This window comes from Cervus canadensis, chromosome 29 (assembly GCF_019320065.1).
Source record: "Cervus canadensis isolate Bull #8, Minnesota chromosome 29, ASM1932006v1, whole genome shotgun sequence".
In the NCBI taxonomy this organism is placed as follows: domain Eukaryota; kingdom Metazoa; phylum Chordata; class Mammalia; order Artiodactyla; family Cervidae; genus Cervus; species Cervus canadensis.
The window spans coordinates 42,706,204-42,732,449 of NC_057414.1; the positions used below are offsets into that span (position 1 = coordinate 42,706,204).

The 26,246-nt window shown below is 60.7% G+C and overlaps 5 protein-coding genes across 6 annotated transcripts; 2 read left to right on the forward strand and 3 right to left on the reverse strand.

The window, feature by feature from the left end:
- Positions 1 to 58: 58 nt before the first annotated feature.
- RPS6KB2 (ribosomal protein S6 kinase B2) lies at positions 59 to 6,308 on the forward strand. Of its 2 annotated transcripts, XM_043451949.1 has the most exons (15): positions 63 to 231; positions 576 to 616; positions 716 to 836; positions 1,247 to 1,315; positions 2,319 to 2,466; positions 3,515 to 3,572; positions 3,667 to 3,767; positions 3,845 to 3,935; positions 4,020 to 4,110; positions 4,226 to 4,333; positions 4,993 to 5,055; positions 5,191 to 5,268; positions 5,352 to 5,459; positions 5,554 to 5,666; positions 5,897 to 6,308. In XM_043451949.1, the coding sequence occupies exons 1-15, from the start codon at positions 154 to 156 to the stop codon at positions 6,075 to 6,077; spliced, it is 1,449 nt and encodes a 482-aa protein (XP_043307884.1). In that variant the 5' UTR covers positions 63 to 153; the 3' UTR covers positions 6,078 to 6,308. The 2 variants fall into 2 exon arrangements, with proteins under 2 accessions (XP_043307885.1, XP_043307884.1); XM_043451950.1 differs by lacking the exon at positions 5,191 to 5,268 and having other exon boundaries at positions 59 to 231; positions 5,355 to 5,459.
- Positions 6,309 to 6,401: 93 nt separating this feature from the next.
- On the reverse strand, positions 6,402 to 8,586 carry LOC122430963 (protein tyrosine phosphatase receptor type C associated protein). The gene is made up of 2 exons (XM_043451952.1): positions 8,433 to 8,586; positions 6,402 to 7,237 (listed from the first exon to the last, which is right to left on the reverse strand). The coding sequence occupies exons 1-2, from the start codon at positions 8,433 to 8,435 to the stop codon at positions 6,632 to 6,634; spliced, it is 609 nt and encodes a 202-aa protein (XP_043307887.1). The 5' UTR covers positions 8,436 to 8,586; the 3' UTR covers positions 6,402 to 6,631.
- A 322-nt stretch (positions 8,587 to 8,908) lies between these two features.
- Positions 8,909 to 14,818, reverse strand: CORO1B (coronin 1B). Its single transcript, XM_043451948.1, has 12 exons — positions 14,683 to 14,818; positions 14,238 to 14,291; positions 13,256 to 13,455; positions 12,723 to 12,845; positions 12,470 to 12,599; positions 12,112 to 12,293; positions 11,901 to 12,020; positions 11,115 to 11,219; positions 10,887 to 11,032; positions 10,573 to 10,630; positions 9,527 to 9,805; positions 8,909 to 9,371 (listed from the first exon to the last, which is right to left on the reverse strand). The coding sequence occupies exons 1-12, from the start codon at positions 14,801 to 14,803 to the stop codon at positions 9,246 to 9,248; spliced, it is 1,644 nt and encodes a 547-aa protein (XP_043307883.1). The 5' UTR covers positions 14,804 to 14,818; the 3' UTR covers positions 8,909 to 9,245.
- A 3,287-nt stretch (positions 14,819 to 18,105) lies between these two features.
- GPR152 (G protein-coupled receptor 152) lies at positions 18,106 to 19,867 on the reverse strand. The gene has a single exon (XM_043451569.1). It carries the CDS (start codon positions 19,865 to 19,867, stop codon positions 18,374 to 18,376), a length of 1,494 nt encoding a protein of 497 aa, XP_043307504.1. The 3' UTR covers positions 18,106 to 18,373.
- Positions 19,868 to 21,808: 1,941 nt separating this feature from the next.
- On the forward strand, positions 21,809 to 25,289 carry CABP4 (calcium binding protein 4). The gene is made up of 6 exons (XM_043452428.1): positions 21,809 to 22,208; positions 22,599 to 22,629; positions 22,714 to 22,857; positions 24,221 to 24,330; positions 24,650 to 24,797; positions 24,909 to 25,289. Exons 1-6 carry the CDS (start codon positions 21,852 to 21,854, stop codon positions 24,935 to 24,937), a joined length of 819 nt encoding a protein of 272 aa, XP_043308363.1. The 5' UTR covers positions 21,809 to 21,851; the 3' UTR covers positions 24,938 to 25,289.
- The last annotated feature ends 957 nt before the right edge of the window (positions 25,290 to 26,246 follow it).

The following is a 26,246-nucleotide window of genomic DNA, read 5'->3' on the forward strand; positions in this document are numbered from 1 at the left end:
TTTTCCCGCCGCAGACTCGAGGGCGGGGCAGTCTCTTGCGTCATAGGTGCGCGAGGCTGTCGCGGAGTGATGACGTAAGGCCCCCAGGCTCCCGGCCTGTCAGTCAGAGCGCAGCTGGGTGCGCGCCGGTGGGCCCGCTGGGCCGGCGCAGCCATGGCGGCGGTGTTTGACCTGGACCTGGAGACAGAGGAAGGCAGCGAAGGCGAGGGCGAGCCAGAGCTCAGCCCAGCGGTGAGTGGTCCGCCCGGGCGCCGTTTGGTCCCGGCTCGATCCCGTCGTCCAGGCGGTGGGATCGCCCGGGCACCCCGTAGCAGAGTGGGCTCGACTCCCGCAGACGCTGGTTTGTCTCAGATCCCAACCACTGTTAAGATCTGACCCTCCCCACACCCCGATCTATCCTGCACGCTCCCGGCCCTTCCCCTGCGTCTCCCTATCCTGCCCTCGCCTCCCCTCCCCAGTCCGGGTCCATCGCCTGTCGGCTCCGTTCCTGACCCTCTCTTCTGGGCTAAGCAGTCCAGCTTTGGGGAGAGGGGGCCTGGCCGCTCCCTTGGCTCTTACCCCTCGGTTTCTCACAGGACGCGTGTCCCCTCGCGGAGTTGAGGGCGGCTGGCCTGGAGTGAGTGAGGGTCGTGTTGGGGGAGGAGGGAATGGGCTGGGGAAGGGGACCTGAGGAGCGCAGGAGCGCATTGCCCCCGTTAACCTCCTGTGTCTGCAGGCCTGTGGGACACTATGAGGAGGTGGAGCTGACTGAGAGCAGTGTGAACCCGGGCCCTGAGCGCATCGGTCCCCACTGCTTTGAGCTGCTGCGTGTGCTGGGCAAGGGGAACTATGGCAAGGTACTGGCTCTCCTCCTTCGTGACTGGCCTCATAGCCTCAGTTTTGCTGCACCAAAGGGTCTCAGAACTAATTAGACTTGTAGGGACTACCCTGGTGGTCCAGTGGTTAAGACTCTGCACTTCCAGTACAGGGGTGCAGGTTCTTTCCCTGGCCGGGGAACTAAGATCCCACCTGTGAAGCTGCCAAAACATTAAAAACAAAAATTAAATTAGACTTGTAAATCAGCCTCTGATTGAACTCAGAGGGAAGGAAGGAAGAGCAAATCCTCTCAGAATTGGACTTGAAATCTTTACTGCCCCACCCCTGGGTGGGCCTAGGCTTTCTTGGTCCCAGGACCAGAGCTTCAGGGTGGAGCTTTTCGAAGATAGGTATGGAGAGGGAGGTTGATCCTGTCTCCCCTGCCCTACAGGTGTTCCAGGTGCGAAAGGTACAGGGCAGCAATCTGGGCAAAATATATGCCATGAAAGTCCTGAGGAAGGTGAGTCATTCATTTTGCCTACAGCTCATCACTGAGTGACTGCCATTCCCAGTGCACTCTGCTGGGCTTTTCGGGGACAGCAGTGAATGTGGGAGAGGAGATGGTCACTGTCTTGAACATTTGCTTGTTTATCGTCAATTTCGATTATGTTGTTTTGCTGCACTTCTCAACTGTGGACCCTATGACCTCCCAGGGGACATTTAGCAATGTCTGTGTACATTTTTGAGTCATGACTAGAGGGGGGATGCTACTGGTACCCAGTGGGTTGAGGCCAGGGATTCTGCTAAAGATCCTGCAGTGCAAAGATAGCCCCCCACCACAAAGAATCGTCTGCCCCAAACATCATGAGTGCAGAGGTTGAGAAACACCATGTTGTTCAGTCGCTAAGTCATGTCCGTATGGGTTCTGCTTCTTGGAAGAACTGACACTGGAAAAGACACTGATGCTGGGAAAGATTGAGGGCAGGAGGAGAAGGAGACAACAGAGGATGAGATGGCTGGATGGCATCACCGACTCGATGGACATGAGTTTGAGCAAGCTCCAGGAGTTGGTGATGGACAGGGAAGCTTGGCTTGCTGTAGTTCATGGGGTCGCGAAGAGACGGACATGACTGAGTGACTGAACTGAACTGAAGTCATGTCTGACTCTTTGTGACTCCATGGACTGCAGCATGCCAGGCTCCTCTCTTCCACTATCTCCCGGAGGCTGCTCAAACTCTTGTCCATTGAGTCAGTAATGCTATCTAACTACCTCATCCTCTGCTACCCCCTTCCCCTTTTGCCCTCATTCTTTCCCAGCATCAGGGTCTTTTCCAATGAGTTGGTTCTTCACATCAGATAGCCATGCTACTAGGATAAACCAGTCCCTGGAAAGCATGGTTGCTGAGAGCAGTAGACTGTGGAGAAATATAGCGGGGTGATAGAGGCTGGCCAGGGAGGGTCATGACTGCAGGGGCTGAGGGAGTTCTGGGCACCCACCTTCTAACCCATCCCTGCCTCTGCAGGCCAAAATTGTGCGCAACGCCAAGGACACGGCACACACGCGGGCTGAGCGGAACATTCTGGAGTCGGTGAAGCACCCCTTCATTGTGGAACTGGCCTACGCCTTCCAGACTGGCGGCAAACTTTACCTCATCCTTGAGTGCCTCAGCGGTACGGACGGGGACGCAGCCGGGGGCGGGCAACCAGTGCAGGGAGCTCTGGCAGGGAACTGGGAGAGATGTGGGGAGCAGAATGGCGAGGGGCCCCCACCTCATCCATCCCTCCATCCATCCATTCATGCATGCATACATTCATTTATTCAGCAAACGTCTGTCCAGAGCCTCTTGTGTTCCTCCCCTGTGTTGGGGTAAATGGGAATGATGGGAGTTGGTAGAGATGTCCAGAGGGTTGTTCTGTCCATTTCCACTACGACTCTGTCATGTCCTGGTCCTCTCTCCTCCGTGCCCTGCATCCAGTTAGACCCCAGTCCAGGTGGCTTATTCTCTACAGGGTCCATCTTCTCTGCTCTCTTGCGGGGAGGGGAGGAATCCTAGTGCTTTCTTCACTGGCCTCCAAGGCTCCAGCTCACTCCCTCCTAGTGTCTTCTCCACGAATCCCAGGGTTGGCATCTCAGAGCACGGGATCGTCCCCACACTCCTGCCCAGAGCTCCGTGCCTCCCCGTACCTGCCTGGATGGCCTCCTTGGGCCCGGTGTCTCCTGCTTGCCGGGAAGTGATCGGGGCCTGTTCTTCCTGCTGACCCCAGCTGTACCCACGAACCCCGGGGGCTTCATTCCCTGCATGCCATCTCTGCATGCCCTTAAGTCTCACCGCTGCCATGGACTTTCTCTGTCCGCTCACGTGGGGCTGGATTGTGTCCGCCTGCCCCCTCAGTGAGGGTTTTGGGGTTAGGCTCTCGGAGCGGTATCCTCCGGCTGGCGTATCCGAGCGTCCGTGTGTGTCCGTCTCCCCATTAGACTGAGCGCCCTGAGGGCTGTGGCTGGGTCTCTTCATCTCTGTCCCCAGCTTCACCCCACACAGGGCCGGGCACCGAGTAGGCGTCGGTAGATGTTTGCTGAATTGAATTGAATCCCCACGGCAGCTCTGGGAGGCAGGTAGGGCAGGAATTCCGAGCCCCACTCTCCCCGAGAACAAACCGACACTCGGCGAGCAGAGGAGCTTGGTCCCGGCACGCAGCTGCTAACGTGTTTGTGTCACAGGCGGTGAGCTTTTCACGCACCTGGAGCGAGAAGGCATCTTCCTAGAAGACACGGCCTGGTGGGTGTTACCTCTTGCCTCTCTCCTGAGGGGGTCCAGGGCCTGGGCCTGGCTCCAGCCCCACCCTGGCCTTCACTCTGTCCTGTCCCTGCAGTTTCTACCTGTCAGAGATCACACTGGCCCTGGGCCATCTCCACTCCCAAGGCATCATCTACCGGGACCTCAAACCTGAAAACATCATGCTCAACAGCCAGGGTGCGCAGGTGTGGGGAGGGTTGAGCCCCATGGAGGGCAGCGGGGCTGGGCCCTGACTCTCTAACATTTTCCCTCAGGCCACATCAAACTGACGGACTTTGGCCTCTGCAAGGAGTCGATCCATGAGGGCGCCGTGACCCACACCTTCTGCGGCACCATCGAGTACATGTAAGTGGCCTCCGGCGGGGCCCAGGGGCGGGCAGCACAGTCAGGCAGGGCTTGGTCTGACTGGCGGTTCCACCTGGCCCCCAGGGCCCCTGAGATTCTGGTGCGCAGTGGCCACAACCGGGCGGTGGACTGGTGGAGCTTGGGGGCCCTGATGTACGACATGCTCACTGGATCGGCAAGTCCAGCCTCCTCGGGAGGGTGGGCGTCGGGGCGGGAGGAGGGGCCCCTCCCGGGGCAGGGGCGGCCCATGGGAGGCCTGCAAGGCGCCTCTCACCCTCTGCCTTCTCCAGCCGCCCTTCACTGCAGAGAATCGGAAGAAAACCATGGACAAGATCATCAGAGGGAAGCTGGAGCTGCCCCCCTACCTCACCCCGGACGCCCGGGATCTTGTCAAAAAGGTGGGTTCCCTCCTGCCCTCGGTCCTGCCCCATCTTCTCTCCCAAGCCCTGCATGCGTGCCTGAACCTCCCTGGGTCGGGGTTGCTGGACCCCCCGCCCCGCTGACACACACACACCAAACACTGTACGTTTGGAAAGAGAGCACTTGCTATGGGGTCCGAGACGTCAGCTGTCATACAGACCAGCTGCCAACCCTGGACAAGTCTCTGTGCCTGCGTGCTAAGTTGCTTTGGTCATGTCTGACACTTTGCAACCCCATGGGCTGTAGCCCGCCAGGCTTCTCTGTCCGTGGGATTCTCCAGACAAGAATACTGAAGTGGGTTGCCATGCCCGAGTCCTAATCAGTGAGACTAGCTGCTCTCCTCAAAAAGGCGGGGATCGAGGTTGGGAGGGCAGATGCCCCATCCAGATTGTACCCCCATGAATTTGCCCTTGGGGCGATGCCAGCAACCAGACACCTTTGCAAAGGCTTCGTGGAGAAGGGGGTGCCTTTGGACCAAACCTTGGAAATCCTGAGGGTGTCAGTAGGGAGACCATACTCCAGAGCCCCCACCACAACCCACAACCCCCGTGTCACTCTTCCCCTCCCCCGGGCCCATCTCAGCACACTTGGTCCATAACTCTGCCCGAGACCCTGACCCTCTGCCTTTGTCCTGCAGTTTCTGAAGCGGAATCCTAACCAGCGGATTGGAGGGGGCCCCGGGGACGCTGCTGATGTGCAGGTGAAACCATCGTGAGGGGGCACGGCTGAGCTCCCGGGGTGCTTGGGTGCAGCGGGCGGGGCCTCAGGGCAGAGGGTGTTTCTGAGGGAGCCAGGGTTTGAAATGTTGGCATGTTCCTGGGCACTCTACTCACAGAGGCACCCCTTCTTCCGGCACGTTAATTGGGACGACCTCCTGGCCCGCCGTGTGGACCCCCCTTTCCGGCCTTCCCTGGTGAGTGGAGGCACCGCTGGCCTAGGGGTGGGTGGGGGCCCCTTTCCTGGATGCCTCTGACCCTCCCTCCCGGGCACCCACAGCAGTCGGAGGAGGACGTGAGCCAGTTTGACTCCCACTTCACGAGGCAGACGCCGGTGGACAGTCCAGACGATACGACGCTGAGTGAGAGTGCCAACCAGGCCTTCCTGGTGAGGTCGGGGGCCTGAGGGCCAGGGGCCAGGGCTGGGCCAGGGCCGGGGAGCCACTGACCCTGGGTGTCGCCCGGCCCGGCCTCTGCCCCAGGGCTTCACGTACGTGGCGCCCTCGGTCCTGGACAGCATCAAGGAGGGCTTCTCCTTCCAGCCCAAGCTGCGCTCCCCCAGGCGCCTCAACAGCAGCCCCCGGACCCCCATCAGGTACCGTGGGGGCGTGGCCGGCTCCAGCTGTGGCTGTGCCGCCAGCCCCAGGGCCGCCCTGGCCATCTCGTGACCAGCCTCAGCCTCCGCTTGCCCGTCTACTGCGGGGACTCCTGTGGGTGGGCACGTGACCACACAGCCTGAGCTCCAGGCGGGGGAGCAAGGGGGGAGAGTCACCTCTCTTGACCCTGGGCCAGAAGATGCTGATTTGGCCTCGATTTCCCCTGCAGCCCCCTGAAGTTCTCGCCCTTCGAGGGGTTCCGGCCCAGCCCTGGCCCACAGGAGCTCGTGGAGCCCCCGCTGCCTCCCCTGCTGCCTCCGCCACCGCCCCCGAGCACCGCCCCCCTCCCCATTCGACCCCCCTCAGGGACCAAGAAGTCCAAGAGGGGCCGCGGGCGCCCTGGGCGCTAAGAGAATGGGTGGGGATGCGGGCGGCGGGACCCTGGGCCAGTTCCAGAGACCCGGAGCTGTGCCTCGGGGTGCAGGAGTGACTGGTGTGAGTGGGTCTCGGTTGGGGTGGCCGTACCCTGGAATCATGACCACCAGGGGCTGCAGGCTGTGGCTGCCGGTCAACGGGCTGCCCGCCTGGCCTCCTGCAGTTGAGCCGTGCCCTTGGAGAATTAAAAGTATCAAATCATGGCACCGACCTGGCTCTTCCTTGGCTTCCGGGGCAGGGGTGGTGCCCAGACGAATCCCAGCTCAGGGATGGGAAGGGTCATGACAGGACCACAGATCCGTGGAGCTGGAGGGATTTTATTTCCGCCCAGAGCCCCTGGGGATGAATGGCCTTGCTGGAGGGGCCAGGGATATGCAGACTTGGGCACAGAACTACCGGGGGGGCTGGGGCGGGCGTGACAGTCCAAGGCTCTCCAAGCGGGGGTGACCTGAGTCCAGGGCAGCTGCGTCCAGCTGCGGCAGCTCGGAAGCAGAGGGACGGTGGCTGGGGTGTGGCCACAGGGCCGTGCCTACAGCGCGGTGACGTGGAGGCCCTGGCCGCCAGCTGCCCGGGAGCTGTCGTCCCAGGCCGCGCTCCCAGCGAAGGCGTGCAGGTCACTCAGCAGGGCCTCGGCGCTGCCCCCTGAGCCTGCTGGCCCCTGGCAGCCGAGGCCCAGGCCACCCTCCACATCATCGTCGCGCGCTGTCCCGGCCAACTCGGGGGCCTGCGGCGGGCTGGGCCCCTCTCCCTGCCGCTCCTCTTCCTGGGATCCGGGCTCATCTCGGCCACTGACCAGATCGTAGTCATCTTCCACGTCTGGCTCGTCCTCCTGCTGCTCTGGGTCCTCATCTGGTGAGCCCAGCTCGGCCCGGAGCCAGCGGCCTGGAGGGCTGGCCCAGAGCAGGCGGCGAGTGCGGCCCCAGAGCGCGGCGCCCAGGCGAGCCGGGTGGTAGTAGCCCCCCGAGTCCTGGCTAAGGCGGCGCCAGGCCAGTGCCAGGCCAGCGACCAGCAGCAGGAGCAGCAGCAGCAGCAGGACAACAGTGACTGAGGATTTGGAGTCCGGGGCACTGTTGCCCGAGCCCAGGGCCCCGGGCAGGGCCAGGAGCATCCAGAGCCCTAGGGTGCAGGGCAGATCCTGTGGGGAGACGGGCAGAGGCTCACTGCTTGGGTTGGTTGTCTCTTGGGCAAGTTTGAAAAGCCCAAGTGCTTACTCAGTCACGAAGGTCCGTCCTGGCTCTGCGATAGCCGGCCACCCGTGCCCCGCTGCCTCCCACTGCACCACCGGAGCCTGCTCCTGCCTGGGGCCTGTGCCCTGGCTGCACCTTCAGCCTGGAACACACCGTCCCCCCGAGAGCCTCCCGGCTCCCTGCTCGCCCTGGCTCAGGGTGCCTTCAGTCAGGCCTCACCTCCGTGGATGCCTACCTTGACATTCACCCCTGCGGCCCAGCCCTGTTCACCCACCCCTCCCCAACACAGGGGGATCGCTCTGCTTGTGTGCCATACTTATCGTTTTATCTTCCCACCAGGAAGACAAGGATCGTTTTGGCTTAAGCACCTAAACGACTCCTAGCCCAGAGTAGGGGCTCAAGAAATATTGGTTGAGTGGGTTAAGACTCTGCCCCCCCTCCCCCGGGAGGTGGGGGATGGAAGGGAAGGAAGGCAAGGCTGGCTCTTCCTGAGGCCCAGGAGGGAGGCACCCAACCCCGAGGCAACTCTTTCCTTCCATTTGGCCAAGTCCCAGGACGGGGGTCACTGAGACCCCTCTTCCTGCCAGCTGTGGGACTGCCCCAGCTGCAGCGTTTCCGTTCGACTGCGTCCCTGGGGGCCTCAGGCTTGCAGGGCCAGGGGCTGGGGAGGCGAGTGCAGCTGCCGGAGGAAGCCTGCGGTCGGAACAAGGCAGGTGGGGGGTGTGAGGGGGGAGGGGTGCCGAGGTGCGGGCAGGCGTTTCCCCACCCGGCTGCCTGCCTGCCTGGCTCCCTGGCACCTGGGATGCAAGTCCAGACGGTGCGCGTGTCCCAGGCTCCAGAGCAGAGCAGGTGAGAGTCCCTCTGGGGGGTCTTGGGGGGGGGGTGTTGGGCACACAGAGTGGGGTGCTGAGGGCCACCCCCTGAATCCCAGGGAGGCCCAGGTCTAAGGTGAGGTGAGAGAGAGGCCCAGTCTCCGCCCCATGTTTGTCCCGCCCGGGTCACCTGCCTCTGCCCACGAGCAACCCTACCTGACTGCTCAGTGTCCCTGTGGGGGGTCCTTCCTTAGCTCCCCGGGGGCCCAGACGTTCCAGCCCTGACCTCCTGCAGCCCCTGCCCCCAGGACCCAGTAGGCCCCATGCTCACCATCAGGCCGTCGCCTCTCAGCGCTGGGTTCCCACCTCCAGCTCTGGCTGTGTCGAGTGCAAAATGAGAGCAGCACGGCAGCTGGGGTTCATCGGCACTTCCGCTTCCTGCCCAGAACACCCTGCCCAGCCCTCCCACATGGGACCCCGGCAGGCCCCTGGGGCCTCTCAGGACCACCCTGATTCACAGCAGATCCTCAGCAACCTCTCCTCCCACCAGGCTGGGGCCATGCGGCCTGTGGCCCGGCCTCCGAGAGGAGGAGGAACTGGGCATCCGGCTCAAAGCAGGGCAGGCCCTGGAGGCATCCGCGGGGCTTCTGCCTCCGTTTTCCTACCTGACAGATGTCAGGGAAAACGGTGGGGGGGGATGCTCAGGGCCCCCTCTCTCGTGTCTGTGAGCCCTGGGGGTGTCCCGTGTCCCCAGGTGCCCAGGCTTCCTTTCCCAGCCCCACCCTTGTAGCAGAAGGGCCAGCCTGGTTTTTAGAAACAGCATTTTATTTGGAATGAAAATATAGAGCCCAACCCTCCTGCTTCCTCAGAGCAGGGAGCAGGAGGGCTGGCTGGAGGCGGGGGAGGTGGTCCCTCACAATAGAAGTGCTCCTTGGTACAAAAATCCTCGAACAGTAACGCTGCCCAAAGCCCAAAGCCTGGCGGTGGCTCCAGCCTGGGCCCGCGGGAGGGCCCCCCCAGAACCTGCCCCAGAAACCCTCAGCAGGAGCAGGGGGGCAGCCCGCCCGCAGTCAGTGTGACAGAGGCTGAGTGAGACGGGGGTGGGGGAGGAGGTGACGGGGAGCAGCGTCCGCGGGCCGGGGACCTAGGCATCTCCGTTCTCTATGCGGCCGAGCTGCTCCTCCAGGCGGCCGATGCGCGCGCCCTGCTCCTGGACCAGCGCTCTCAGTGCCTGCAGCTCCTGCATCACCTCCTCCAGCTTCCCAGCCTCCTGCGGGGACACCAGCAGGGGGCCCGGCGTTGCGGGGCCGCAGCCCTCCCCACATCTACCACAAGGCAGGGGCCCGGGGCCCAGAGAGGGCAGTGAACGGTTTGGGCAGGCACAGTAGACCTGGGCAACACCACCCCGCGCCAAGGGGTACATACCCCAGCTCCAGCGAGGCTGCCGCTGAGCGCGGCGATGTTGGTGGAGGCCGCAGGCGCGGAGGGCCCCGGGCGGGGGGTACCAGGGGCCGTGGCGGGCCGGCTGTCCGACAACACGTTGCGCCGGCTGACCTTCAGGTCCCGCTGCTTACTGGGCACGTAGGCCTCCCGCAGGGAGATGAGGATGGGGCTGGCGTCCCGCCCGCTCACCCACTCCTCTGCCTCCAGGGCTGCCTCGGGCCCGGCCGTGTCTGGATACAGATCATCCTGAAAGAGGTCCGACTGCCCCGGGGGCGGCGGAGGGAGGCCCGGGTCAGCTGGGGGCCCACCTGCAGGGTCCTCTGGACCCTGAGCAGACACCTCCTTGCCACTCTTCTGACCTCCAGGCTGGTAGCCCATCAACCCGTCTTCCAATGGCCTGACCCCTAGTGACCTTTCTAAAGCTCCAATCTGTCCTTTCACTTCCCTTCCGGATGCCACTAACAGCTCCCTCTGAAGACTCTTCCCTCTGAAGACTCCTCCCACCTCCCCAAGCAGGGGCCAGCTCTGTGCTTTATGGGACTCCGGGAGCCACGTCAGGGCCCTGTGGATTGTGAACTGGGGCAGGCCCCGTTCCCTGGACGGGCTTGGCACGCTATACAGCACTCAGTTAATGCTGGCTGCAGAGAAATGGAGCTCGTTCACGGCTCTCAGCTGGGGCCCCGAGGCCAAGCCACACATGGCTGAACCCTCACCTCCTGGGAGCCTCCCCTGCAGCCAGACTCCTGGCTGTCAGCGCTCCCACCTCCGTGCCTTCGCTTGGCTTACCACCCACCCCTCATGAAGATCGTACCCCAGCCAGGAGGCTGCCCCGCGTCCGTCCAGAGCAAGGCCTCAGCTCACCCTGTGTCTCATCGCTGCTTGCCCCGGTGGGGCACACTGGCGTCCATGCGGCCCACTGACTACACTCGCACTTAGCCATGTCCCACTCACAGGCCTCACCTCGGTCACCCCCGTGTGGTCTGTCTGCTAGAGAAGGGAGCAGGTGGGCAGGAACAAGGCGGCCTCACCTTTCTTGGCACCGTCATGACAATGGGCTCACACTTGCGCTCGTGCAGTTTGTAGAACCTGGGAAAGGGTGCGGAGGGAAGACCCCGTGGGTGGAACCTGCCCCTCTACCAGCTCTCCTGGCTCCCTCTGCTCTCCGTATCGTCCTTCCCCTGGGCCCTCCCATGGCCTGACCCCGACTCTGGAGCCTCCGTGGGCCAGCTCCTGTTTCTGAGCAGCCTCCTGTGATCTGACCTTTCACCCTGGGCGCCTAGGGTCCAGCTCCCGCCCCCAGCCCTATCCCCCTACAGCTGGCCTCCTCAGCGGCCCTTCTTACCGGGCAATCTCACACTTGCTGACCTCCAAGCCCCTCTTGGGCATGCTCCCCATGCCCCTCTGGGGCTCTTTGCTGGTGAATGTATTCAGGAAGTGGATGTAGGGGGGCTCGTCTGTGATCTCAAAGTACCGGATGCTGGAGTCGCCCTGGAGAGCGGGAGGGGCAGGGGTCAGCACCAGGGCCTGCCTCTCTTCTCTACCACCCCACCCCCACCCTGCCTGGCCCCACCTTGCCGCAGACGTAGACCACGTTGGTATCAGGGTCATAGAAGGGTAACAGAGCTCCGTTGCTAGAGTCCAACTCTTGCAGGGCCATGGGCTCCCCGAAGTTTTCCTGGCACATGGGTTGAGGGGCAATCGGGCCAGGTCAGAACCTGCTTCCTCCCCTCACCATCCCAGCCCTGCTTCGACACTGGCCCTGACCAGCCTCACATGCCAGCCAGCACTGCCCCTAACACTCTTACCCTCTGCCCACATGTTGTGCCCCACTGGGCCCCGCTGGCTCCCCTCCACCCAGTAGTCCCAGTTTTCCCTGCCTCTTCCAGGCCTTCGGACAACTTCCAGGCCACCAACCAGGTGCTGAGAAAGTCCCCAGGGAGCCAGGCTTCAGGGCAGCACTAGCCCCTTCCCTGGGGGACCCCTGGAGGTCACTATACAGGATAAGGCTGGGGGACAGAGCACTTCAGAGGAAGGGCTGGGAGGCTTCCTGGAGGAGGGAGGCCTCTGCACTGGGGCTCCAAGGATAGCCAGAGTAGAAACAGACAAGCAAAGGAGGGAGGGCCTTTCAGGGGCCAAGAACACTGCTGAGGGCAGATGTGGAGGCAGGCCGGGGAGGCCAGAGAGCAGGGACAGGGAGAGAAGGGGCCGGCAGGGCTGGGGTCCTGGATGCCTGGATGCCTCAGGGGCCAGGCTGAAAACCTGCGAGGGACAGGCCTCTCCAAGTGACTTGTGCCCTGCTTGCCCAGGGTGGAGCCTGTCCTGTGTCCGCCCCCTCAGGGAGGCCACAGCCACTCACTGGGTCCCAGAGCGCCAGCTGCCGCTCGCTCATGCGGCTGAAGCCCGTGGTGAACACCTTGCCGTCGGCCAGGAAGATGGCCCGCATGGGCCGGGCTCCCTCGTGAGCCTTCTCCTGCTCCTGCGGAGGAGACGGAGGGATTGGCCTGTGCAGTGCCCAGAGAGAGCCCCTCGGCCGGTCCGCGGTCGTCCTCACCCTCCGGGCCGCATACCGCCACCAGGGTCCCCCGGCGGGGGTCGATGACGCGCACGCTCTTGTCCTTGCAGGCGGTGCAGAAGAGGCTGCCGTTGCGGTTCCAGCTGACGTTGTAGATGAGGTCGGGGTGCAGGCTGTCCAGGCGGTACAGCTCCTCTGCCGTGCCCACGTTCCAGATGAGCACCATGTTGTCGCAGCCTGCCAGGCGGGGGCGCTGTCAGCTCTGACCACCCTCTGGGCACCAGAGCCGGCGTTTCGACCTCCGTGGGCCTCAGCTTTCACGTGTGATGGGGCTGGGAGAGGGTGTGGCGAGGGGCGTGGCGAGGGGGCGGGGCCAGTGGCCAGGGGGCGGGGCCAGGGACCACAGTGCACACCTGCGCTTAGCAGCACGTTGCGGGCAGTTGGGTGCCAGGTGACGATGCCCACTCTCTTGGTGTGCCCCTCCAGCACCACCACCGGCTCTGTTAGCGGGGAGACCAGCCCGTTCTCCGGGATCTGCCACACCTGTCGGGGCGCGGGGGTGGGGAGGGGGAGGAGGGGAGGTCAGCGGAAGTCCCTGCTTGGCCCCGCTGCCAGGAGCCTTGAACCACACTTGCAACCCCGCCCCACCACCGCCCCACGCCTTACCATGACCATGCAATCCTCCGAGCCGCTGGCGATGACTTCGTCATTGTGGGGGCACCAGTCGATGTCCAGGACAGGTCCTGTGTGTCCACACACTGTCGGGTAGGCCTTGTCAATGCGGCCGGTCTGCAGGCATGAGGGGAGGCTGTCAAGGGGGCCCCAGGAGGCTCCGTCCCTCCCAGAGCTTGAGTCCTCCCCTCCATGGGCGCGGAATGACAGGGGGTGATGCCGCCCGCCTGGCACACAGGTGCCCCAGGTGTGACTCTCGCTCTGCCTGCTCCTGACCCACCTCCATCTCACAGGTGTCACCAGGTGAGCAGGAAAAGTTGCCTCTGACCCTGATTCCTTGGCAATAAAAAAAAAAAAAAAAAACCACACCTTCTTCATGTGTGTTAGCACCTCCTGGGCAGTAAATCTGGATTCTAGCGCCTGCCCAACAGTGTGGGGATGGGCACTTTATGGGCTGTGAAGTGCGCGGAGACCTGGCAGATGTAAGCAAGCTGCCTCCGTCTCTCCCCAGCTGCGACGGGGCCCACCTTGCTTAGCGGGAGCACCAGGAAGGCGCCTCCCCCGCTGGCCTCCACAATCACTGCCAGGAACTTGGGGTTGACGGCGCAGAAGGTGCTGTCCCAGGTGACACGGGACACTCGGATGTCCTCATAGCACTGGTCATTCTTGACAGGCTGCCCAAACACATGTCGGAATTTGCTCTGCCGGACCACTTTGCGAAACATGACTGCAGGGTGGAGAAGCATAGGTCAGCCTTTGCCCATGCCGACAACCCCTAACCCTCCCAGGGCTCCAGGAAGGGTGGTGGGGAGGATGCAGCCGACGATCTGGTCCTTATAACCTGCCCAGCTCTCAGTTTCCCGGGTTACAAAATAGGCTCACAGTACAGGACTGGCTGCCTCTCTTCAAGGGGGACCTGAAGGTATAAATGCATTGACCTCCAGCAAAGCCATTGCTGAGACCTGAGGGGTTTGGGGGGCCTCTCCCAGGCTCTGATATGTGTGGGGGAGGTGGGAGGTGCCCAGCCAGTGCAAGCCTAGCTTCTTGGTGGGTCTCAGTTGCCAGCAGGACCCTTTCCCCCCAGGATTTGGTAGCAGGGTGATGGGGAGGACAGACAGAAGAGGCAGGAATGATCTCTGCTGGGGCGCTGCATTAGGCCACAGTGCTGGGTCCCACGGAATGTGCAGTGCCTGCAGGAATGTGCAGGGAGCCCCAGGCCGGTCCAGGAGGTCCGGCAGGACTGGGCGGGGTCGGGGCGCAGCTCCCAGCCGCCGAGCCTCCGAGCTCGCTCGGAACCGGGTCCAAGGTGAAGCAGGAGTCTAACTTCAAGGATTCTGGCTCCTCAGCGGGGAGACTGAGCAGCCAAGGGGAGTTGGGACTGACGGTGGGGCGCCGCGGAGGGGAAGTGCTCCTCAGACTTGCGACCCCCATCCCAGCTCCCCGCGATCTGCCCCCGAAGTCCCGCCCAACACCCCCGCCCGCGCCCCCAGCCCCATCCATCGCGCTCACCAGGGACGCCGAGAGGCTGCAGCACCGTCCTCGGGTGGCTCCGGATCCCAGTCTCTGGGAAGCAGGAAGCGGGAATCAGGAAGTGACAGAGGAGCAAGAGGCGGGGGGGCAGGGGGCGGGGCGGGGCTCACGGGGGCGGGGCCGAGGTCACGCGTGGAAGGGCGGGGCTGGAGGCTGCAGGCTGGAGCCTGGTGGCCAGGAGCACGAGGAGAGCGGCCGAAGACTCCAGGGGCACTGGGGCGGGCCCTGGGCGAGCCCCGCCCCTCCGAACTTCGGGTCCCTCTAGGGCAGAGGGGCAGGGGCCGGGATGAAGATGGGGTTGGAATGGTGCAGCCTGGCCGCAGACTCGAGCCGGCTCCCCGTCTTGCTCCTCTTGTCGGTCTCCTCAGGAGTCGCCAGGGTCGGGTGCAGCCCTGCCCTCCCAGTCCCCCACCTCAATGCGTACTTCCCGATGGAGTCCACCTCGACTCCAAGATATACCCTGATGCTGGGAAAGACTGAGGGCAGGAGGAGGAGGGGCGACAGAGGATGAGACCATTGGATGGCACCACCGACTCAGTGGACATGAGTTTGAGCAAGCTCCGGGAGATGGTGAAGGACAGGGAAGCCTGGTGTGCTGCAGTCCATGGGGTGGCAAAGCCAGAGTCGGACAAGACTTAGCGACTGAAGGACAATATATTCATGTGCCTCTTAAGTTACAGAGGTACCAGCTCTTGGTACAATGTAAATAAAACAGCGGTGTTTTATGAGGCGAGTGGAAGGCCCAGCCCTCCCATTCTTCCTGGTGCACTGCACACCTTTGGGTCCTGCCCGGCCTCCTTAATAAAAAGAGAAATAGTGCTATGACCTCCAGACCCTTCACACCTTCCCCGCTTTCCTCAACCACCTCCCTGCGAAGCCTGGAAGTTTGTCCCAGACACCTCCCTCCTCCTGGCCAGCTCCTGAGACTGGCCTCCCCGATCTACCTATCCCCCTCCCAACCTCGGAGGCTTCAGTTCAGTCGCTGTATGTTCTTAATCATTACCTTGTGTTATATTGTATAACTATTGTATATTTGCTTTCATTTATTTTTTATTTTTGGCCGCACTGAGAAGCTTGTGGGATCTTAGTTCCCTGATGAGGAATCAAATCCACACTGTCAGCAGTGAACACGAGAGTCCTAACCACTGGAGTGCCAAGGAATTCCCTAATTATCTGTGTATTTGCTGTTTGTCTGTCTCGTCCCACTAGGATGTCAGCAAATTGAGGACCACACTTGCCCTTGTTTCTCTCTGGATCCCCAGTACCTAGAACAAGACCTAGCACACAGTCTGTGTTCAATTAATGCATATTGAATGAATGAATGAACAGTAGCTCTGAATGCGTAATTGAAAAATGTTCATATTCACACCTCTCAGAGTCCATGTCTGGTCCCTATGAAGGAGAGGGAAGTGTGTCTCTCACCTGTAGAAGGCATGAGTCTTCCAGTGGGTCACAGGAGCCCAGCCCCATTGAGTGTGTTAGGAGTAAGGTGGAGGGGCTGTGGAATGTGGGGGGTAAGCCCTCCTTTCATCCCCTCTGGCCTTGGGGGTACATGTTTCCTCCAACACAAAACCTTCCTCTGTGGGCTAGCAGGAGAACTCCTCTTTATCTCACAAAACCGTTCATGATGCTGCTCTTTCTCCTGAATAGCAAGTACCCATTATGAGTGGGGGGTCCCTCCTGGGACCTTGAAGGAGGGATTCTCCAAGAGGTGGGGTTAGGAGGATGGACCAGAGTTGAAGCCAGGTGGCTGGCACTGAGGATTTAATCCCTGATATGCCTGCCGTGTGAAAAGGCTTTAGGATCCCTATCTGGGAGAAGGAGGAGGGGTGCTCTACAAGGGGGCCATAGCGCAGACCCTGCCCTCAGGAAGTGTACAAGTCCAATGGGACGGGGAGTGTGAAAACATTTGGAAAGTGGAGGAGGGGGCTGTGTGGTGGGGGGGGGGGAGCACAATGCCTGGTGGGCAGGACACTGCCACATGGGTTCTGGTGGGTCAGCACTGTCCCGGGCCTGAGTGAGACCCAGGGATGGCCACTGGCATAATCAAACTAATGGCTAACAATTATTAAGCACTTACTCTGTGCCAGGCAAGGATCTGTGAACTTCACAGGGATTAACACTCAGAAAATGGAACCACTATTATTATTCCCATTTTACAGATGAGGAAACTGAGTCTCAAAGAGGCCAAGAGCCTTGCTGAGGCTCACACCCTTGGTGAGTTGTGGAAAACCAGGATTCAAACAGCCTCTGAGGTGCACTGGAGGCCATGCCCTAATCCCATTCAAAATGGAAGGCTGACTGGAAAAGCACTTGACAAGTGCTTGATAAATATTTGCTGAATGAATGAATTCAACAAATTTGTGCCTGTCCAGAAATCTCTCTCCCACCAGCTTCAGTGGCCAGAATTCCAGGAAGTACTATGATTATGCTGCTAGTATCACCACCACCACCACCCAGCCTGCTTCCATCCCTGGGTTTGGTTAATGATCACAACAGCCAAATTTGCAAAGGGAACATTATCACCCCATTTTACAGAGGACAAAACTGAGGCAAAGACAGGCCTGGGAACCAGAACCCAGATCGTACTGAACCACTTCAGCCTGCCTTTGTAGCAAGCACTGCTGGGAAGGGTAGCACTTAAAAGGTCATTGTCCTTTACACCTACTGGTAAGGGCACCCCTCAGCTTATAAAGGTCACAATGCTGAGCTTAAGGGAAAGGGTGGGGGGTGGGGGGCGAAAGGAGAAAGAGTTCATGGTTTTACAACCCCAGTGACTGGGAGAAAGCTGGGTGGGGTGAGTGCCAGAAGAGAGTGACGGGTATGAAAAGGAAGTGGGGTGGGGGAGTCTGAAAATAGACCTTTAGCACTTCCTAGTTTTTCTTGCAGGGTCTGCAGCTGGAGACGGAAGAGGCCGGCTCTGCTTGGAGACACTGTGTGACCTCCAAGGGCCCTGTGCTGTCCCTGGAGCCACTGGTTCCCGGAGTTTTCTGCTGGGACATCTTCCCATCTCTGCATCTGGGCTGAGAGTGTGGGAGGGGCTCAGGCAGAGGCAGGACCAGGGCACTCTGTGCCTCCTCCGTGGTGGGGGGTGGGTAGGTGAACACTCATTGAACTCTCACATGTAGCAGACCTTGAAGTCCCCTGGAGCTGCCCAAGGCACAGAGGTGGGCCCAAGTTCTCTCAGGCCACCTGGCCAACTGTAGCCCAGAGCTGGTCATGGGCACAGCTGATCTGCCCGGAAGCTCACAGGATCCTAGGGGCTCCAGCCAGGTGCCCCCTCCTTCCATCATCCCCAGCCCCTGCATCCCTGGATGTCCACGAAGCATCTGTTCACTGAGCCCCTTCTGAGTGCCAGTTCCTGCCAGCACCTCACACACCTTCTCATTTAATCCTCACGATGCCAGATGCAACAGGAGCTCAGAGGGTGAAGCAGCTTGTCCAGGGTCACCCGGAGCCAGATTGGAGTCCAGGCTTGCTCGCTCTTGCCTCTGTGCTCACCACCTTGCTGAAGGAAGTCTGGCCCCAGCCTCACTGCCTGTTGGGGTGGGGGATTGGAGAAGGCTGCCAAGTCTGCTTGTGGGCCGCTAAGGCCCCGGGCTCTTGATGGCTCCTGCATGCCTCCCTTCTCTGTAGGGACTTCCTCCTGGGCTGCTTGTATCCAGGTGAGAGGTCGGCATAGGGAGGAGGGCAGGGAGGGAAGGATGGAAGGAAGGTCACATCAAGCCTGGGGAAGTCGCCCTGCCCGTCTTTCTCCTGCAGGACCGAGGCTAAGGAGGGGGCTGTCTGTGGGGCCTGGAGGACATTGGAGAGACGAACCCACAGGACACCATCACCTGTGGTAGCCTGTGGGGGGTGGTGGTGGTGGGCCACCGTGTAGGGGCCAAGCCTGCAAGAGCTTGCTAGGACCAGGGACGTGACGTTCAACAAACCGTTCGGGATTTTGGCTGCTTCATGTTCACGTCCCCCAAGTCCCGTCTGCCAGGCCCAAGGGACTTGGTAGGGGTTTTCCACGCGAACTTCCCCACGGTACCCGTCCTCCTCTCTGATGGGCTGGTTCCTCTGTCTCCCCCGGCTCTTCTGCTGTCCTGGCGGGCCTGGACTTTCCCGAGCCCTCACGTGGGGCCCGCGCCTGGGGCCTCTTCGTGGGGAGCGCCGCTGGGGCCTTCACCTTCAGAGGCAGCAGGCGCGGCCGGGTTCACGGGGGCCTCTAGGGTGGAATCCATGGCTGGCGTGGAGGCTTCCTCACAGGCACTGGGGTCTGAGCTGGTAGTGGGCCCCGGGGGCTGGGCCTTGGGGCTTGCCTGTGATTGGGCCCCAGAATCCAGCTGGGGCTGGCCCTCGTTGTCCTCCTGTGACTGGGTCATGGGGTTCACCCGTGTCTGGGCTGTGGGGTTCACCTGTGGCTGGGTTGCAGGGTTCACCTGTGTCTGGGCCTCGGGGTTCACCTGTGGCTGGGCCACGGGGTTCACCCGGGTCTGGGCCTCGGGGTTCACTTGTGGCTGGGCCTCAGCCACTGGCCCTGGTACCGTCTGATCCCCAGAGTCCACTTGGGTCTGTGGCTCAGCTGGCATGAAGCTGCCCGGCCACTCCTCACAGAGAGCGGCTGCAAAGGAGGCGAGCACGGTGCGCAGCAGGGCCCGGAGGTCGGCGCTGGCCAGGAGGCAGAGGAAGGGACTGAGGCAGCTGTTCAGTAGGATCAGGTAGTCAGAGTAGACCAAGGCCTCCCAGAGCAGGTAGCCGGGGTAGAAGTCCCACAGGAAGGCCAGGTACAACAGCTGCGCCAGCTGGTAGGGCAGCCGCAGGACCACGTAGGCTGACAAAATGGTCTTGGCCACACGGGCGAAGCCGCGGCAGGCCGGGGCCCCAGGCTGCTGGCGGTGGCAGGGCCGGCAGGCGGCCGCCTGGGTGAGCACGTGGCAGACGAGCAGCACCAGGAAAGGAAGGAAGCCCCCCAGGATCTCCAGCATCCGCAGCGGCAGCTCCTCGCTGTCCCAGAAGTCCAGGCAGATGACCAGGTCATACCACCAGACAGCGGCCTCGGGGAAGACCAGCCAGGGCACGCTGAAGAGGGTGGCCAGCACCCAGACCCCGGCACAGACCCAGAGGGGCAGGCGGGCCGGGCGGCACCCAGGGTACCAGCAAGGGCACAGCGCCAGCAGGCAGCGGTCCAGGCTGAGGGTGGCCAGCAGGAAGAGGCCGGAGGAGTAGGACACCCCCCAGAGGAAGTAGTAGAAGCGGCAGGCGGCCGTCCCCAGCGGCCAGTGCCCGCCATGCTGGATCTCCATGATCTGGAAGGCCGCTGCCGCCAGGAACAGGAAGTCAGAGAGAGCCAGGCTGAGCAGGAGCAGAGCGAGCCGTGTGCCTGCGCCCTGCCGGGCCTGTGAGCCAGCCAGCCACGCCATGAGACCGTTGGCCGGCAGCCCCAGGAGCAGCAGGGCCACCAGGAAGGCCGTGTCCCAGCCACCCTGGGGGTAGTCCTCATCGTCGAGCTCTGTGCGGGGCCAGCGGCCAGGGGCACCCGGGTTGGCTTCCATAGCAGGGTCTATCTGGGGTCCCCAGTGTCTTACTGGACATGGAGTGGGCACCCGGTGAATCAGTGAAGGCATGAATGACTGAAAAGGAGAGAGAGGATGCTGAGCATCTCCGTGAAAGTTGCTGTCCCTCTCTGGGCCATCATCATCACCTTTGGAGTGGTTAGTGTTTGCCAGGGTCTTTAAACAGATTAGCTTACCTAGCCTTCCTGCAATCCATCCTACAGGGAAGCAGAGGAAGGTGACCTATGCAAGGTCAGAGATAGGAATGTGGGCACCAGGACTCTAATTATTCTGCTACCTGGGATCCCGCTGCATCCACACAGACCAAACAAGAGGCTTTCAAATTCATTTCAATATGATCTTATAGCAGAACTCCTATGTGAACTAAAAGAGCATGCTCAGATTAAAGGAGGGCGAGCACCCTTAGGACTCCAGGGAACAGTTTAGAAACCACTTGGGAAATTCCTGGTGGTCCACTGGTTAGGACCTGGCCTTTCCCTGCCGTGGGCCTGGGTTCAGTCCCTGGTGGGGGGACTGAGATCCCTCAAACTGCATGGTGCGGCCAAAACAAAACCACCCCAAATGGTGAAAGCGTCACAGGCTCCCTTTTTGTCTGTATCCTGGGTTCAAGAGTTTGAGATTCAGACTTCCTTGGTGGTCCAATGGTTAAAGATCCATGCTTTCATTGCAGGGGACAGGGGTTCAATACCTAGTAGGGGAACTAAGATTCTGCAAGCCATGTGGTGCAGCCAAAACAAACAAACAAAAAGATTCCAAAGGGAAAGGCTTAGGGTCGCCTGGGCCCAAGAGTGGACAGGGAGTCCCGGGGTGGGGGGGGGGGTGGCCTCCCTTGTCCCCTGGGGTTACTCATTAGAAAAGGGGGTAAGGGGCTCAGCAGCATGATGAGGATGAGGGTGGCTGAGTCCCAAGAGGCCTGCTGCCCTCACCCTACCTCCTTAGTGGGGGGAGGGAGGCTCCCTCTGAGGTGGAAAAACCAGATGTCCCGGAAAGCCTGGGTCCTGCCTGTGGCCCATAGCTCAAGCCATTTGACCTTTAGCCTGTGGTCTCCCCACCCCCAGGGCCCTTACTCAGGCAGACCCCACTCTGCAAGCTCCAGTCCTTACTGGATCAGAGCCCAGGGCACCCCCTGAGGCCCCAACTGGTGAGGCCTGGCTTACCTGTGAGGTGCAGGCCGCTGGCTGGAAGGAGCAGGGGGTGTCTGCCCCACGCCGGGGCTTGCTGCCTGGTGCCCTGCGGCACTAAGGCTGCTGGCATGAAACCCAAGCTGAGAGGACATCAATCTTTCATGGGGCTGCTCGCCGGGGAAACCCTAACCCTAGCCCAGTGGGGCCAAGTGACCAGCCAGGCCCCCCATCCTTGACAGGGCCGGATGGCCGAAACCCCCTGCCTGGGCCCCTCCAGCTCAGAGCAGGCTCTGCGTCCCCCAGGGTGTACCTCCTCTGATGTCACCCCCGTGACCCTCAATCATCCGTGATCCCAAGCCCCTATGATCTGGCCTCTCTTCCTTCCTTTCACACACCCCCTGCTCCGGTCGGGAGATCACCCACAGAGGGGTCACTTGTCCTCTCTCCCACCTCCCACCTTTGTACACACTCTTCCTCCTGCCTGAGCTGCTTCCCCATGTCCTGTGGTAGCTGAGTCCTGCTCATGTCAGACAACTGGGCTCTCTGACGCTTCAGCAATACTGCTCCCATTTTATAGATGAGGCAACTGAGACTTAGAGAGGTGAGTCTGCTGGGTCTCCCAGCTCAGAGAGGCAGAGCTGGAGTCCGAAGCTCACTGCGGCCACTCTGTCCTGGCACCCCATGCTGCTGAGGATGTTTCCCTTGACTGATCGGCTCTGCCAATCTGGCCACCTGCAGGCAGGGGGCGGGATTAGGGCCTGGACTGCCTGACTCACTTACCCTAATCCCCCTCAGGGCGGGATCCCTGGTCATCAGCCCTCGGGGTGGCAGAGTATAAGCTGCTTTATGGGTCCTGAGAAGCAGGGGTGCTCCCTGGTGCAGCTTCTCTGAGCCCTGTCACCCCTCTCCACATGGCTGAAGAGCAGGTGAGGGGGCAGCATGGCCCTGACCCAGCCCCCAGACCACAGAAGCCCCCTGAGGGGGTCCTGGCTTCCAGTAGTGGCGCTGAGGGGCCCCCCTTGACGAGGAAGAGAAGCAGCAAGAGGGAGAAGGGGCTCCGAGGGTCCCGTAAGGTCACCGGCAGCTCTGGGGAGCAGACCCCCAAGCAGGGCCCTGAGGCCCCGGGGAGTAGCAAGAACCCCTCCAGGACCGGAGAAGGGCAGGAGGGGCCGGCCCCTCGTCGCCAGTCCCACCGGCACCGTCCTGGCCCCCAGCACGATGCTGCTCAGAGGACATACGGGCCCCTGCTCAACCGCATCTTCGGGAAGGTCAGGGGGGCCTGGACCAAGGTTGGGGGGCCTGGGGGTGGGGTTGGGACTCATGGGCTCAGGTTCAGCCCACCCTTCCCCTAACACTCAAGCCTCCTCCAATTTCTGCTCCAGACTCAGGAGCCGCGTTGTGGGGGCAGGGTTTCTGCAGGGGTGGGGGGGCGGGCGGCATGGGCAGTGGGTGGAACTAGACCGCCAACCCAGGGGTCTGTGGCAGCTCGGGGCCCCCAGGAGCAGGAACGGGGGTCAACTCTTCTCCTGGGACTTCGCTGCCTTCTCCGGCCCTTGTGGGACCGGCCCTGCCCAGGCCACCGTGGCCTGGGGCTGGAGGAGGAAGGCTGACCAGAGCCCTGACTGGCCCCGGGGACATGCTGGACTATGCCCCTGCAGGACCGAGAGCTAGGCCCTGAGGAGCTGGATGGTGAGTGCCCCCCGCTGAGAGCGGCGGGTGGGCGGTGTCTCAGAGTCTGGCTGGCTGCCTGTGCCTGACCTCCCTCCCCTGCAGAGCTTCAGGCCGCCTTCGAGGAGTTTGACACGGACCACGACGGTTATATCGGCTACCGGGACCTGGGCGAGTGCATGCGGACGCTGGGCTACATGCCCACCGAGATGGAGCTCATCGAGGTCTCTCAACACGTCAAGATGCGGAGTCAGTGCTTGACCCCGCCTCCCCGGGGTGGGGTGGCGGGTGGGCGGAGCCACCTGGCTTTGCCACCGGGGTCCTTTCCCAGTCTCAAGGTTACCGAACGGAGGGGTGTTGGGCGGTGGCTCTGGCAGTCAGATAGGGGTGGTGGTGGAGTGAGGGGGGTGTCGTGGCAGTTTCCAGGACAGTTTGACGACGTTGGCTCCAGGACACGGAGGGTAGGGGGACTAGGAAGGCACCGGGTGATCCACGAGAGGTCCTCGGGACTCAGGTTGGGGACCCCCATCTCTGACTGAGATAAAACGGTCCGTGCTGGTACCAGCCACCTGGGCTGTCTCTGCCTCTCTCTGATCATCCTGAAAAGAGTCTTTTAAGGTTTGGTGAGGCCGAGCGGGAGAGAACCTTGGCCACTCCTTGCGATTAAATGTCCGACGGGCAGCCCTTGTGTGAGTATCAGTTCAGTTCAGTTGCTCAATCGTGTCCTACTCTTTGCGACCCCATGGACTGCTGCACGCCAGGCTTCCCTGTCCATCAACTCCCAGAGCTTATTCAAACTCATGTCCATCGGGTCGGTGATGCCATCCAACCATCTCATCCTCTGTTGTCCCCTTCTCCTCCTGCCTTTAATCTTTCCCAGCATCAGGGTCTTTTCCAATGAGTCAGCTCTTCACATCAGGTGGCCAAAGTATTGGAGTTTCAGCTTCATCATCAGTCCTTCCAATGAATATTCAGGACTGATATCCTTTAGAATTGACTGGTTGGATCTCCTTGCAGCCCAAGGGACTCTCAAGAGTCTTTTCCAACACCACAGCTGATTTATCAAATATCAGGCTCCTTTCATCCCAGGACACCAGCAATTTTTTCCCTTACAGTTCCCAAAATGGAACGTGATTTACAATTGATGTGAATATTTAGTGTCATGCCTTTCTTTCTCCTGAAGCTATTCATGGACCATTGGTGCTTTTTATAATTGATGGCCTCCATAAACTACCTGTGTATGCTTCTAAGGTGTCTTTACTGCTACCTCTGATGTTCTGGCACTTTACAACCATAAACTCCAACCGTAATAGCACCCTGTCCTCCAATGAGCCGGCAGGTCCAGCAAGTCATCCAAGGTCACAGCATCAGTGGGAGAGCCAGGTTTTGAGGCTGGGGCTGTCTGGTTCCCCAGCCTGGTCTCAGTGCCCCACACCTGGTGCTTCACTGAGAGCCCTTGAGCATCTTGCCCCCAGCAGAGCCCGGGGCTGCAGCCTCCTACCCCTGGGGACATGGAAGCTGGTATCCTTTCTGGACACAGAGTGGGTGAGGGGCTGGGGTCCCTCCTTGGGCCCCAGTCCTCACCACTGTGACCCTCTGCCTGGGTCTGCAGTGGGTGGCCGTGTGGACTTCGAGGAATTCGTGGAGATGATGGGCCCGAAGCTGAGGGAGGAGACAGCGCACATGCTGGGGCTGCGGGAGCTGCGAATTGCCTTCCGCGAGGTGCGGGGGGGCCCGGGGGGCCGGTGGGTGGGTGGATGCTGGGTGGCATCCTTACTGGCCTCACGGGAGACTGGGAACCTCAGCCTCTGGAGGCCCCGAGCCCTGCTGTTGGTGGGACTAGGACTGTGAAGGGGGTTGGAAAGAGTTTGGCTCACTCCTGGCTGGGGGTCTCCCCAGGAGGACTTCCCCGAGGGCAGGGGGTTCACGGCCTCAGTCTGGGAGGAGGAGGAGGGTTTGGATGGAGGAAGTGGGGGTGTCCAGCAAGGTGGTGGCGGGTGCAGGAAGAGGGTAGGAGGGCTGAGCCCTGCCGGAATCGCAGTTTGACAGGGACAGGGATGGGCGGATCACGGTGGCAGAGTTGCGGGAGGCAGCACCGGCTCTGCTGGGGGAGCCACTGGTGGGTCCTGAGCTGGACGAGATGCTCCAAGACGTGGACCTCAATGGGGATGGCACTGTGGACTTTGATGGTGAGCGTCCTCCCAGACCAAGCCCCACCCCTCTGGGTCCCTGGCTGAGCCCAGTGCCTCCTGGGATCGCTGACCTGGACCGGCTCAAGCCCCGCCCCTTCTCTCCTGCAGAGTTCGTGATGATGCTGTCCCGCCACTGAGGTTCCTCTGGCCCCAGACACAGCAGCACGGTTCATGATGCACATCCTCCCTTGGAGGCCCCAGGATGAAAGAGACCCAGCAGCCCCCAGGCTTCTGCTCTGACAACCTCTGGCTGGAGAGCTGGCTTGTGATGTCACAAATCGCCTCCCCCCACCCCGCCCCCGGCTCATTCTCACCTTCCTTCCACCCGAGCGGCCTGGAGGAAACCTGCCCTCGACCACCCGTCATTCCCTAGTGTGACAAGGTTTGACTCTCTCCAGCTCCTTGGGAGGTAGGGAGCTTCCTGGAATTGTCAGCATTCAGAGATGGGGCAGTGTAGGGGGTGGTTCTGGTAAAATGGGAGCTGAGAAAGGTGTCTGAACTCCTCTCACTCCTTATATGTGGAAAAAATTTTTTTTAAAACTGAACTTGAGAGACAGGGATGGTCCCAGGTACCAGAGACAAAGAGAAAATCCAAAGCTGGGTGGTGGGAGGAATCATAGGCTATGGAGGCTTCAGGGGTGGAGAGGTTTGGGAGTCTGGGCTCGGACACCCAGGAGGGACAAAAGACCTATAAGAGGCTGGGGAGCAGGACATGACCTCCATATATTCCAGGGTCTCAACAGGTTACCCTGTTCTTGAAAAGGGGGCCAAAATATACCACTACCCACAAGCCTGAGAAAGTGACAAGGTGCAGATGTTCAACCTCGAGTGGAAAAAGTTACCCCAGTGAACCTGAAACTCAGGTCTGCATGTCAAGCAGGAGTGTGGTCTGTCTCTGTGGTGTGAAAAGCAGAAGAAATAGGAAAAAAAAACAAAAAACTGCTGAGAAAGACACTCTTTCAACCCAGGGCACATAAGAGTTAAAAAAAAACCCCAAATACCCCTGTCACTTCTGAAGATGAACTCATGACAGAGGATGACAAATCACGTAAGGAAACAAATCACCATGAGGGGGACGCAGCAGATGCAGTAAACAGGAGAGTCAGCACTCCAAAGTGGAAATCATAAAACACTCTAAAAGAGACCATGAAGTAAATGCAAAAACAAACAAACAAAACAGACAAAATAAACAAGAGAGACCGTATCTGTAACAGCATGGTATGAAAACTGAATAGAAAGATTAAAAAAAAATGACCCAATAGGACTTCTAAAAATAGAGGATATGGCCATTGGAATGAAAAAAAATCAAGGGATAAATTAAACAGATTGGACACAATTTAAGAAAAGATTAATAAACTGAAAGCTGTATCTGAGAAGTCCCCCGTAGGTAGCATTGAGGGATGAATGACAGAAAATATTAAAGAGTAGTTAAAAGCTAGGTGAAAG